At 45.0% G+C, this 14,173-nt stretch overlaps 1 protein-coding gene across 2 annotated transcripts in view; it reads left to right on the top strand.

Annotated features, from left to right (window-relative positions):
• SCAMP4 (secretory carrier membrane protein 4) overlaps nt 1-9,226 on the top strand; it is a 73,495-nt gene extending 64,269 nt beyond the window's left edge. For both annotated transcript variants that reach the window (XM_039910486.1, XM_029052441.2), the window contains 2 exons: nt 5,647-5,764; nt 6,856-9,226. In XM_039910486.1, coding sequence (XP_039766420.1) covers nt 5,647-5,764; nt 6,856-7,032 — 295 coding nt within the window. In that variant the 3' untranslated portion in view covers nt 7,033-9,226. The remainder of the gene's footprint in view (nt 1-5,646; nt 5,765-6,855) is intronic.
• Nucleotides 9,227-14,173: the final 4,947 nt, after the last annotated feature.

The raw sequence follows: 14,173 nt of genomic DNA, 5'->3' as shown, positions 1-14,173 counted from the left end.
CACTTATGTACCTAGCTGTAATTTATTTATATTAATGTCTGTCTCCCCCTGTCTAGACTGTAAGCTCGTTGTGGGCAGGGAATGTGTTTATTGTTGTATTGTACTTTTCTGAGTGCTTAGTACAGTGTTCTGCACCAGTAATTGCTCAATAAATACAATTGAATGAATGAAAGAATGAATATCAATCAAGCAATTGTACTCTCCCAAGAACTGTATGGGAGAGTACAATAATCAGTCATATTTATTGAGAGCTTCCTGGGAGCAGAGCACTGTACTAAGTGCTTGGGAGAATACAATATTGGTAGACAAGTTCCATGCCCACAGTAAGCTTACAGTCTCGAGGAGGAGACAGTAATTTAAATAAACCATTGATATGTACGTAAGTGCTGTGGGTAAAGGAGGAGTGAATAAAAGGTTCAAATCCAAGTGCAAGGGTGATGCATGCAGAAGGGAGAGGGAGTTGGGGAAAAGAGGGTTTAATTGGGGAAGGCCTCTCTGTCAAATATGAAGAGGGAGGGCATTCCAGACCAGAGGCAGGACATGGGCTAAAAGTTGCTGGTGAGATAGGTGAGCTTGAAATACAGTGAGTAGATTGGCATTAGAGGGGTGAAGTGTGCAGGCTAGGTTGTACTAGGAAATCAAAGAGGTGAGGTAGGCGAGGGCAGTGTGATTGAGTGCTTCAAAGCCTATGGTAAGGAGTTTCTGTTTGACATGGAGGTGGCTAGGCAACCGCTGGAGGTTCTTGAGGAGTAGGGAAACATGGACTGAATGGTTCTGTAGGAAAATGATCTGGGCAGCAGAGTGAAGTATGGACTGGAGTGAGGAGACAATTGGCAGGGAGGTCAGCAAGGAAGCTGATGCAGTCAGTAATCAAGGCAAGATAGGATAATGAGGATTAATGTAGTAGCAGTTTAGGAGAATAGTTTAGGAGAGGAAAGGATGGATTTTTGCGATGTCGTGAAGGTTGAACCGATGGGATTTAGTGATAGATTGAATATGTGGGTTGAAAGAGAAAGGTGAGTTGAGGATAATGCCAAGTTCACAGACTGGTGAGACAGGGAGGAGGGTGATGCTGTCTACTGTGACAAGGAAGACACGAGGAGGATAGGGTTTGGGTGAGAATATAAGGAGCTCTGTTTTGGACACGTTAAGTTTGAGGTGTCGGCGGGACATCCAGGTAGAGATGTCTGGAAGGCAGGGGGAAATGTGAAACTGCAGAGAAAGGGAGAGATCAGAACTGGAGATGTAGATGTGGGTATCATCTGCATAGAGGTGGTAGTTGAAGCCATGTCAACGAATGAGTTCTCCAAAGGAGGGGGGTAGATGGAGAATAGAGGGGGACCCAGAACTGAACCTTGAGGGACCCCACAGTTAGGGAGTAGGAGGCAGAGGAGGACCCCATGAAAGAGACTGAAAATGAGCAGCCAGAGAGATGGGAGGAGAACCAGGAGAGGACAGTGCTGATGAAGCCGAGGTTGGATAATGTTTCCAGGAGTAGGGGGTGGTCGACAGTGTCGAAGGCAGCTGAGAGGTCGAGGAGGATTAGGATGGAGTAGAGGCCGTTTGATTTGGAAAGAAGGAGATCATTTGTGACCTTGGAGAGGGCTGTTTCTGTAGAATGAAAGGGACGGAAGCCAGAAATGGGGGGGTGTCAAGGAGAGACTTGGAGGAGAGGAACAGGAGAGAGCAGGTGAAGACAACTTGCTCAAGGAATTTGGAGAGGAATGATAAGAGGGAGATTGGGCAGTAACTGGAGGGTGCAATAGGGTCATGGATGGGTTTTTTTTAGGATGGGGAGACATGGGAACGTTTGAAAGCAGTGGGGAAAAAGCTCTTGAAGAGCGAATAATTGAAGATGGTGGTGAAGGGAAGAAGGATGGGGACAAATGCTTTAATGAAGTGCAATGGGATGGGGCCGTAGGTACAGGTAGAGGGGGTGGATTTTGAACAAAGGCAGGAGAGCTCCTCTTGAGAAACTGCTGGACACGTTTCCTGCCTGCAAGAACATTACAGTCTAGAGGGGGAGACAGGCATTAATAAAAATAAGTAATTTATCATCTATGATTTAAAGATATTTTCCTAAGTGCTGTGGGGTTGAGGGTGAGCAGATATCAAATGCCCAAAGGTATAGATCCAAGTGTATAGATGACACAGAAGGGAGAGGAAGCTGGGGAAAAGAGGGCTTAATTGAGGAAGGCCTCTTGGTGGAGATGACTTTAATAATGCTTTGAAGGTGGGGAGAGGGATGGTCTAGTGTATATGTTGGGGGAAGGAGTTCCAGGCTAGCAGGAGGACATACAAAAGGGGTCGGCAGCAAGATACACGAGACCTTTCATTCATTCGGTCATATTTATTGAGCACTTACTGTGTGCAGAGCACCGTATTAAGCGCTTGGAAAGTACAATTCAGCAATAGAGTCAATCCCTGCCCACACTGGGCTTACAGTCTAGAAGGGGGAAGACAGACATCAAAACAAGTAAACAAGCATCAATATAAAAAAATAGAATTATAGATTTATACACATCAAAACAAGTAAACAGACATCAATATAAATAAATAGAATAATAAGATACGTACATATATGCACAAGTGCTATGGCGGGGGAGGGGGGTAGAGCAAAGGGAGCGAGTCGGGGCAACGCAGAGAGGAGGGGGAGCTGAGGAAAAAGGGGGCTTAGTCTGGGAATGCCTCTTGGAGGAGGCGAGCCTTCAGTAGGGCTTTGAAGGGAGGAAGTGTGATTGTTTGACAGATCTGAGGAAGGAGGGCATTCCAGGCCAGAGGTAGGATGTGGGCCAGGGGTCGAAGGCGGGACAGGCGAGAACGAGGCACAGTGAGAAGGTTAGCACCAGAGCAGCAGAGTGTGCAGGCTGGGATGTAAGAGGAGAGAAGGGAGGTGAGGTAAGAAGGGGCAAGGTGATGGAGAGCTTTGAAGTCAATAGTGGGGCGTTTTGGTTTGATACGGAGGTTGATAGGCAATCATTGGAGTTTTTTGAGGAGGGAGGTGACATGCCCAGAATGTTTCTATAGAAAGATAATCCAGGCAGCAGAGTGAAGTATGGGCTGAAGTGGGGCCCAGTAAGTAAGCTGGTGCTAGATGAGCAAAGCATGTGGGCTGGGCGATAGTAGGAGATAAGTGAGGTGAGGTAGGATGGGCCGAGCTGATTGAGTGCTTTAAAGACAATAATAAGGAGTTTCTGTTTGATGCAGAGGTGAATGGGTAACCATTGAGGAGTTCTTGAGGAGTTGGGAGACATGGACTGAAAGGTTTTTTAGAAAAATGATCCATGCTGCAGAGTGAAGTATGGACTGGAGTGGGGAAAGATGGGGGCAGGGTGGTCAGTAAGGGGTCAGATGCTGCAATCAGGGTGGGATAGGATAAGTGCTTGGATCGGCATCGTAGTAGTTTGGTTGTAGAGGAAAGGGTGGATTTCAGCAATGTTGTGAAGGTTGAACCTACAGGATTTGGTGACAGTTGAATATGTGGAGTGAATGAGAGAGATGAGTCGATGACAATGTCAAGGTTATGGGCTTGTGAGATAGGGAGGATAGTGGTATTGTCTGTAGTGATGGGAAAAATGGGGGAAGGCAGAGTTTTGGTGGGAAGATAAGGAGCTCTGTTTTGGACATGGTTAGTTTGAAGTTTTGGTGGGATATCCAGGTAGAGTTGTCCTGAAGGCAGGGGAAATGTGACAATGCAGGGAAGGAGAGATATCGTGGCTGGAGATGTAGATTTGGGAATCATATGCGTAGAAATGGTAGTTGAAGCCATGGGAGCGAATGAGTTCTCCAAGGGAATGGGGGTAGATGGAGAATAGAAGGAGATGTAAAACTGAGACTTGAAGGACTCCCACAATTAGAATTAGGAAGTGGGAAGCAATGGAGGAGCCCATGAAAGAGACCGAGAATGAGTGGCCAGAGAGAAAGGAGATCCAAGAGAGAGCAGTGTCAAGTGAAACCAAGATTGGATAATGTTTCCTGGAGAAGGGGTGGTCAACAGTATCGAAGGCAGCTGAGAGGTCAAGGAGGATTAGGATGGAGTAGAGGTCGTCAGATTTGGCGAGAAGAAGATAATTGGTTACCATAGAGAGGGCTGTTTATGTGGAATGAAGGGGGCAGAAGCCAGATTGGAAGGGATCAAGGAAGCTGTATTTCAGGCTAAATTCATATAGTGCTTTTTACTTTACTAGATCCCAGTACTCTTCACTATTTTTATATTCAAACATTCAGATGGCTTAATTAACACCCTCCTGAGGCAGTGTCTGACATATTGTCCAGCACCTGCCATCAATCTCCAATAAGAGGACTTGTGTAGTAGCAGGGCTTCAACTGAGGGTTCAGTACATGTGAAAATTCCAGAACTCGGCCTAACCCGAGCTTAATAAAGGTGACGCTCGCCCAAAGAATAATAATAAAGTTGGTGTTTACCAAGCACTATGCTATGCCTCGGGGTAGGGACAAGATTAGTCAGATTGGATTCAGTCCCCGTCCCACATGGGGCTCACAATCTAAAAGGGAGAACAGATATTTAATCTTCATCTTTCAAATGAGGAAATCGAGACACAGAGTGGTTAATTTACTTGCCCAAAGTCACACAGCAGGTAATTGGTGGTGCTGGCATGAAAACCTGGGCCTGCTGAGTCCCAGCCCTATGCCCTGATCACTAGGCAATGCTGCCTCCTAGCTCAGCACTTGCTTTTCTTTGGCCTTGTCCAGGCCAAGATTCTGGGGCCTGGTTAGCCTAGCCTGGTATGAATCAACTACACCCAATCTTACACCAGGATAAGCCTGCCTCCAATTCACTGGGGATGGGCATGGATTTCTGCACATGTGTGACCCATCACCATGGCAACACAGGCACGTTGGTGCGTGCCCCCCCCCCCAAAAAAAATACCAGTAGGAGCCTCAAAATGAAGGGAGGAGGAGGACGACCACCTTCCATCCCTCGAAAGCCCACTTTTCTATAGCCTAGTCCAAGCACTGGACCCCAATTTGTTGGTCCGTGCAAAATTCTGTCAGCTGACTTAGGCCTGACTTTTGAAAGACATCTGGGATCCAAGCATGCGCAGTGGTGAACTTGCATGTGCTAAGTTCCCCAGTCCCTATTTTTGGAAGAATATGAGGCACCCTGCTTGACTCAAACCCAGTTTGCCTGTTAATTGGGCCCAACCTGTTGACAGACAGCACATTTTTTAAATATCGGGGTTGCATTCTTGACAAACCCCACGGTAAGGAAAACCTATGTTAGGATACTCATTCCTTGACCAGTGCTGCATCCATTTGCTCTGGCGTTGCTTCCATCGTCGGATCACCATCTAACCAGATAGACACTTGCTGCTGGAAGAATGATTCTTAATTCTTCCCTTGCATTCCATCTAAAGTAGATAGGGAAAACATGTGCCATGGGCAGACTGATTGCATTTCATTATCCATGCCTTCCCACAAGTCTGATGCCTTCCCACAAGAGCTCTCATCCCTTTTCGTCTCCCACCGGGGTTCAAGAGCTTTGCAAGACTCTCTCTGCCCCCTCTGAATGTTGGCCAGTGCCCCTATTAATGAGAGGTGTCATAGAGTATGCTTAGAAGTTCATCAGGCACTCAAAGCACAAACTTTCTCTGAGGCTGTGGTATTTGTGTTCATTCTTCTCAGTGGTTGGTTGTCGACCATCACTTTCTTCCCGACGAATGTCGGAGCTGCTGTAGTCATGCTGTTGCCAGCCATCATGTTTTCCATATCAGCAGTTTTGATGGCCATTGTGCTCCTAAGGGTAAGTGTTGTTCATAGTCGTAGTGTGCATTTTTGTGCATTGTTTGAGTCACTTTCCCCTCCACTTAAAAAACATCCCACGGTCAATCAAGTGACCACATCTGTTTTAATCAGATCAGATGTAAGAGCAGTCGGTGGAAAATGAAGAGATTGAAGAATCTCTCCATCCATGTACCATGTGCATTTGGCCACTTTTGGTCCTGAATGCATCCAAGCCACTGAATGGGCTCCTACCTCTCTCCCCCATCATCCTACCCCCTGGACTGCCATGGCTCAGAGCCAACCTGGGGAAAGCTGGGTTACCCCATGGAGTTTCTGAGCCATTTCAGGGTTCAGAAATTCCCCAGAGGCTGCAGTTACAGGACTAGAGGAGTGGTAGCATTGTTTTACTCCTAGCTGTACCACAAATTGACTGTGGGACCTGGGGGAAATCATTTCATCCTTCTAATCTCACTTTGTAAAATGGGAGAAATAACCCTGATAGACACTATCTTCAGGGTGTTGAAAGGCTTAACTGACCCAAACAGAAAACAAGAATACTCACACATACCATCTTATCCTACCGTGTTAGCACTGAACACATCTGTGTCTTTCTCCCCGGCGAGACTGCAAGCTTTTGGAGGGTAAGGATCATGCCTTCTAACTCTAGTGTGCTCTCCCAAGTGCTTACAGGGCTCTCCCCACAAGCACACAATAAATAGTGTTGATTGATTGTCCGTACTAGAGGCTATCTTCTTATTGGCCCTCCCACTTTGCTAAATAAAACCAAAATTGTTTTTTCATTCTCACCGGTCCTGCAGCATCCCACCAAGTGTCTCTAGTTTATTAAAATGTGGGCATAAGAGATACCCATAATCCATTTTGATCTGATTGCCTTGTTCCTACTTCAGCACCTAGATCAGGGCTTGGCACATAGTAAGCTCTTAACTCATACCATAATTATGATTAATACCCATTATATGTAAAATGGGCACTGAGAATCAACTGACAGTGAACCAGAGTTGTAAAATGACCTCAACCCAAAAGAGAAAAGTAAAATGCATATCTTGCTGCTCATGTTTTTTCTTCTTTCCCTCTCTTCTCTGTCCTTAGGTTCATAAGATATACCGAGGGGCTGGTGGTAGCTTCCAGAAAGCTCAGAATGAGTGGAGCACTGGTACCTGGAAGAATCCCCCAACTAGGGAAGCACAGTACAACAACTTTTCTGGAAATAGCTTACCAGAGTATCCCACGGTGCCCAACTATCCTACAGGGAACCAGTGGCCTTAGAAACATCAGTAACACTGCCCAGTGTTGTAGTGTTTTTTGGGTTTTGGGGTTTTTTTTTAAACTTTGGTTTCTACTACTGTCTGGAAAATTCATTTGTTCTTTCTCCTTCATAAAGCAGTGGTAGATTATTCTTTCACCCCTCAAGTCAAATACCCACAGAAGAAACTCATTACCCAACAACCACCACCTCTGAAGGAATCTCTAAAATTTTGCATATCTGTAATTGAAGCATTTTTGTGCACAGTTAACCAGTATTCAGCACATTTCAGATAGAGCAAACTTTTGCTGTCATTGTCTAGAAAGCAGCCAGCAATTCAGGATGTGGAACTGATGACTTGCCCTGAAGACACTTCATGAAATTCCTCCCCTGCACCCAGTCGTAGCCTTTCATCAGATGTGCAGAAGCCTTTCAATTTCCTCTTCTGTTAGTAATGAAATGAAAATTCAAACCGTGGAAGAATCTCTTTCTAGATGCTGTGGTGGAATTCCTCTATTTATTTTTCTTCTTACAATACTGATGGAGATGAGCAATGAGAATATATACTTGACTTTGCTTTCATAGTCCTACAGCAGCCACAGTTTTGATGGGTGAATTGTCACTTTGTATTAAATGAGAAAATAGGAATTGCTCAAAGACAGTTGAGCATGCCTGATCAAATGAGCCTAGTTTGTGGCTTTTCCACCTTTAAAAATTTTTATTTTAAAATTTTCCTCATCCTAATATGCAAAGCACTCAAAATGACATTGCCAGTGGCAATATCAAATGATCCGATTCCTGATTATCTCTTTGGTTTAGTATCCATCAAAACTAATGATCAGCGTCTCAAACTCTCATCAGTTGTAATAACTCTTCTTGGTTACTTTTCTGAAAGCAGTACATGGATAACTTATTAGTATGAATAATACATGTTTTACTATATATTAGTCTGGGAGTTCATTTCTTATTAGGTTTCCAAGTGAGGAAGTACCATAGAAAGGTAATTGACTAGAATTACCTTATCCCTGAGGTCGTTACAAAGCTGCCTTAAGAAGTTCTAAGTATGAAACTCTTCTGTGGGAAGAGATAGGTGTAAAGGAGGAAGCTTGTTTGGGGAAGTAAAGAAAGCAATGCTTCACTCCCCTGTCTGCACATGGGTTTTATGGGAGGAGGGAAAAAAAAATCCTTTCTTAGAGTGAGCGTACCCACCCAAATTTATTTACGTTTGCCAAGATACACACATTGGAATCTGTAAGTACAATAGTCTAATTCTTCATTCTTTGAGGCTCTTCAAAGCAAAAGTTTAACATATTTTTATAATTTTGATTACAATAACTACATCATTTGCAAGTTTCCCAGGTGCAAAGGACACTTTCATCAAATGGTCTTAAAAAAGGAAAATCTTGATATATGTGCCTTATCAAATAATTGAAACAAAAGTAACCCGTTATCTACAAGTGACTTTTTCCCCATCTTCTTTAGTTAGTCTTAACTTTCCTAAACTGTTTTGTAAATATTTCAACAACTGAAATGCATTTTACTGGGATTTGTGAGACAAATGAGCCCCCCCTCCCCCAAAACCCCTAAACCTGCTTACACTCGATGCTTAGGATATTTTGTTTACAAAGACGTAGATATTTCCTAAAAAGTTATCTTCTTGATTTTATAACTTCCTATCCATTCCCAGAAGTTAATTCCTTTCAGAATTTGCTCCTTTTAAAGTACATAACTTGCTGCTTGAAACCAAGGTATCCTGGTCCAGTGGAATCTTCCTCTTGAGGAGCTTCCTTTGCCTTTTGTAGAGCATGCTAAGTTAAATATTCAGGTTTACTTCACTCCTAAACTTTGCCACCTTTAGCCAGCAAACTTCCTCTTAGTGTTCCTGGAAATAATGACCATGTTGTCTCTTGGGAAAAGAGGAGTCAAGTTTTCAGCATCATGTCTGCTTAATGAAAATTCCTAGATTACTAAGAAAAGCAGCACATGGTGTCTTTCCAAAAGCACAACTTTATGCCAAGATCTGAAATTTGCTTAGAGAACAAACTATGTAAAACACTATGGCTCTTTTTTGTAATTTTAAAGTGTTAGTTTATATTAGACATATAAAATTAACAGTGTTGGTGAGAAAATAACAATTGGAATTAATGGCTTTTTTTGGTTATTTGCATGTTTCTTTGTGGTGTATTTCGTTCAATAAAAGTATTCTTAAAATCTGCATCAGGCAGGACAGTGGTGACTCCCATCAATGTATATGCTTGTGGGTTTCTATTTTTTGTTTTTTTTTTCCATGGATGAGAGAAATTGGTGAACAAGAATGATTAGATTCCACTGGTTTCTTTGTGGAACAGGTAGAGGGGAGTCATCCAAGAGCTTCTGTATGAGTAGTGAGTGTGGTTTTTCCAGGAAGGGAATTATAGGAAGTTAGGCTTTCTTGTTTTTTTCATTGAGAATTCAAGGGCCACTGGTAAGTGAATTTCGAACTAATTCTGAGAGGTGGTTTAGAGAGGTTTAATCAACCAATTGTATTTACTGAGCACTTACTGTGTGGAGTGCACTGTACTAAGCGTTTGGAAGAGTACAGTATAACAGAGCTGGCAGATACATTCCCTGCCCACAACGAGCTCACAGTCTAGAGGGTAAGACAGACATTAATATAAAGAATTCAATTATAGATATGTACCTAGGTGCTCTGGGGCTGAGGAAGGGGTGAATAAAGGAAGCAAATCAGAGTGTTGCAGAAGGGAGAGGGAATAGGGGAAATGAGGACTTACTCAGGGAAGGCCTCTTGGAGGATATATGCCTTCAATAAGGCCTTGAAGGTGGGGAGAGTGATGATCTGTCAGATATGAAGAAGGAGGGAGATCCAGGCCAGAGGTAGGACATGAGTAAGAGGTCGGTGGCGAGATAGATGAGATTGAGGGACAGTGAGTAGGTTGGCATTAGAAAGAGCAAAATGTGCAGGCTGGGTTGTAATAGGAGAACTGCGAGACTAGGTAGGAAGGGGCAAGGTGATTAAGTGCTTTAAAGCTGATGGTAAGGAGTTTCTTTTTGATGTGGAGGTGGATGGGCAACCACTGGAGTTTCTTGGAGTGTGGAAACATGTCCTGAACATTTCTGTAGAAAAATGATCTGGGCAGCAGAGTGAAGTATGGACTGGAGTAGGGCGAGACAGGAGGCTGGGAGGTCAGCAAGGAGGCTGATACAGTAATAGAGGTGGGATAGGATAAGTGATTGTATTAACATGGTTGCAATTTGGATGGAGAGGAACCGGTGGATTTTAGTGATGTTGTGAAGGTTGAACCGACATGGTTTAGTGATAGATTGAATATGTGGGTGGAATAAGAGAGGAGTCAAGGATAACACCAAGATTACGGGTTTGAGACAGGAAGGATGGTGGTGCTGTGTACAGTATGCCATAGGGGAAGGGCAGGGTTTGGGTGGGAAGATAAGGACATTTTGGACATGTTAAATTTCCAATGTCTGTTTTGGACATGTTAAATTTGAGATGTTGGCGGGACATGCAATTAGAGATGTCTTGAAGGCAGAAGGAAATATGAGACTGGTGAGAAATCAGGGCTGGAGATGTAGATTTGGGAATAATCTTCACAAAAGTGGTAGTTAAAGCCATGGGAGCGAATGAATTCTCCAAGGGAGTGAGGGTAGATGGAGAATAGGAGGAGACCCAAAATTAAGCCTTGAAGGACTCCCACAGTTAGAGGATGGGAGACAGAGGAGGAGCCTGAAAAAGAGACTGAGAATGAATGGCCAGAGAGATAAGAGGAGAACCAGCAGAGGACAGTGTCAGTGAAGCCGAGGTTGGATAACATTTTCAGAAGGTGGTTGAGAGTGTCGAAGGCAGCGAGAGTTTGAGGAGGATTAGGACCAGTAAAGTCCATTGGATTAGGCAAGAAGGAGATAATTTGTGACCTTTGAGACAGCAGTTTCTGTGGAGTGAAGGGGATGGAAATCAGATTAGAGAGAGTCAAGGAGACAATTGGAGGAGAGGAACTTGAGTCAGCGTGCATAGAAAACTCATCCAAAGAGTTTAGAGAGGAATGGTTCAGTAGGCAGGGGGATATCTCTGGACTAGCCAGGAGATATCTCTTAAGAATACTTGAGATACTTTTCCCACACAAAAGTCCTGGGAACTGCCTCTCGAAAACCAGACTTCTGGCCCCGATTTAGCTAAGTGTAGGGATTTCACCAATCATGACATTAGGCTAAAAAGGTGGGGAAAGGAGTTTGTGCAGCTGGCTGCAGACTGTTACATACAACATCTCCAACCCAACATGCTCACTTTATTCCTCTAATGCCAACTTCTGCCTCGATCTCGTCTATCTCACCACCAACCCCTCACCCATGTCCTGCCTCTGGCCTGGAACTCTCTCCCCCTTGATTCACATCTGACAGACCATCACTCTCCCCGCCTCCAGAGCCTTACTAAAATATCTCTTCCAAGAGGCCTGCCCCAACTAAGCCTTCATTCCTCTCCTCCCTCTCCCTTCCACACTGCCCTATGCACTTGGATTTGTATCCTTTATTCACCCCATCCTCAGCCCAACAGCACTTATGTACATATCTGTAATTTATTTTAATGTCTGTCTTCCTTCTCTAGCCCGTAAGCTTCTTGTGGGTAGGGAACGTGTCTGACTATGTTGTATTGTACTCTCACAAGTGCTTAGTGGGGAAGCAGCGTGGCTCATTGGAAAGAGGCTGGGCTTCGGAGTCAGAGGTCATGGGTTCGACTCCCGGCTCTGCCACTTGTCAGCTGTGTGACTGTGGGCAAGTCACTTAACTTCTCTGTGCCTTAGTTCCCTCATCTGTAAAATGGGGATTAACTGTGAGCCTCATGTGGGATGACCTGATTACCCTGTATCTCCCCCAGCGCTTAGAATAGTGCTCTGCACATAGTAAGCGCTTAACAAATACCAACATTATTATTATTAGTAGTACAGTGCTCTGCACACAGGAAGTGCTCAACAAATATGGTTGATTGATTTAAAGGGGAAGCTCAAAGCCTAACTCTCCACCTAGTCGCTATGCCTCATTACACCTGGCTAGATAAGTACTTATTATAGTTCCCATCCCTTTAGGCTAAAATCCACAACCTCCACTTCCCCTCTCCACTAAACTCAAATCCTTTGCCCTGCTGTCCTTCCACTCGCATACCAGCAATCCTGCATCACCCCCAGAGTCTGCCTGTTCCACTCACATATTGAGGCAGCTAAATGCAGCTGGAGAGACTATTTTAAGAGGTCCAGAGGAAAAACTTGCTCTTTCTCCCTCAAGTGGTATAAAAATACCTGCCCAACAAAGAGCATTCAAAAGGAATAAGGGAGATAGGGAGTTTGCCCAAGACTCACCTGAAAACTGTAAATCTTTTGGAGAGTTGTGAAAGCAATTAAGTACATTTCCTGACAATATTTTTTTTTAAATGATCATTGTTATCTTTGTATTTGTTAAATGCTTACTAGATGGCAGGCACTGTTCTAAGTGCTGGGGTAGATGCAAGATAATCAGGTCAGACACAGTTCCAATCCCATATGAGTCCCCATTTTCTTGCCCACTATCCCACATAGCATAATGGATAGAGCATGGGCCTGGGGGTCAGAAGGTTATGGGTTCTAATCCCAGCTCCACCACTTGTCTGCTGTGTGACCTTGGGCAAATCACTTCACTTCTCTGTGCCTCAGTTACCTTATCTGTATAATGGGGATTGAGACAGTAAGCCCCAAATGGGACAGGGACTGTGTCCAACCTGATTTGCTTGTATCCACCCCAGCGCCTAGAACAGTGCCAGGCACATAGCACTTAAATACCATTATCATTATTAGTATTATTACTGCATTTATCTCCTCGCTGACCTCCTGGCCTCCTATCTCTCCCCACTCCAGTCATTCATTCATTCATTCATTCATTCAATAGTATTTATTGAGCGCTTACTATGTGCAGAGCACTGTACTAAGCGCTTGGGATGAACAAGTCGGCAACAGATAGAGACAGTCCCTGCCGTTTGACGGGCTTACAGTCTAATCGGGGGAGACGGACAGACAAGAACAATGGCACTAAACAGCGTCAAGGGGAAGGACATCTCGTAAAAACAATGGCAACTAAATAGAATCAAGGCGATGTACAATTCATTAACAAAATAAATAGGGTAACGAAAATATATACAGTTGAGCGGACGAGTACGGTGCTGTGGGGATGGGAAGGGAGAGGTGGAGGAGCAGAGGGAAAAGGGGAAAATGAGGCTTTAGCTGCGGAGAGGTAAAGGGGGGATGGCAGAGGGAGTAGAGGGGGAAGAGGAGCTCAGTCTGGGAACGCCTCTTGGAGGAGGTGATTTTTAAGTAGGGTTTTGAAGAGGGAAAGAGAATCAGTTTGGCGGAGGTGAGGAGGGAGGGAGTTCCAGGACCGCGGGAGGACGTGACCCAGGGGTCGACGGCGGGATAGGCGAGACCGAGGGACGGTGAGGAGGTGGGCAGCAGAGGAGCGGAGCGTGCGGGGTGGGCGGTAGAAAGAGAGAAGGGAGGAGAGGTAGGAAGGGGCAAGGTGATGGAGAGCCTTGAAGCCTAGAGTGAGGAGTTTTTGTTTGGAGCGGAGGTCGATAGGCAACCACTGGAGTTGTTTAAGAAGGGGAGTGACATGCCCAGATTGTTTCTGCAGGAAGATGAGCCGGGCAGCGGAGTGAAGAATAGACCGGAGCGGGGCGAGAGAGGAGGAAGGGAGGTCAGAGAGAAGGCTGACACAGTAGTCTAGCCGGGATATAACGAGAGCCCGTAATAGTAAGGTAGCTGTTTGGGTGGAGAGGAAAGGGCGGATCTTGGCGATATTGTAGAGGTGAAACCGGCAGGTCTTGGTAACGGATAGGATGTGTGGGGTGAACGAGAGGGACGAGTCAAGGATGACACCGGGATTGCGGGCCTGCGGGACGGGAAGGATGGTCGTGCCATCCACGGTGATAGAGAAGTCACCTTCTCACCTTCTTAAAACCATCGCCCCTGCCCTCCTCCCTTCCTTAACTTCTATTTTTAACCACTCAATCTCCAAGGGCTCCTTCCCCTCTGCCTTCAAACATGCCCACGTCTCCCCCATCCTAAAAAAACCCGCTCTTGACCCCACTTCCCCCTCCAGTTATCGTCCTATCTCCCTACTACCCTTCCTTTC

The sequence above is a fragment of the Ornithorhynchus anatinus genome, chromosome X2 (assembly GCF_004115215.2).
Source record: "Ornithorhynchus anatinus isolate Pmale09 chromosome X2, mOrnAna1.pri.v4, whole genome shotgun sequence".
Taxonomy (NCBI): domain Eukaryota; kingdom Metazoa; phylum Chordata; class Mammalia; order Monotremata; family Ornithorhynchidae; genus Ornithorhynchus; species Ornithorhynchus anatinus.
Note: the sequence above shows the minus strand (reverse complement) of the source record. Positions and strands in the feature narration are given on the sequence as shown.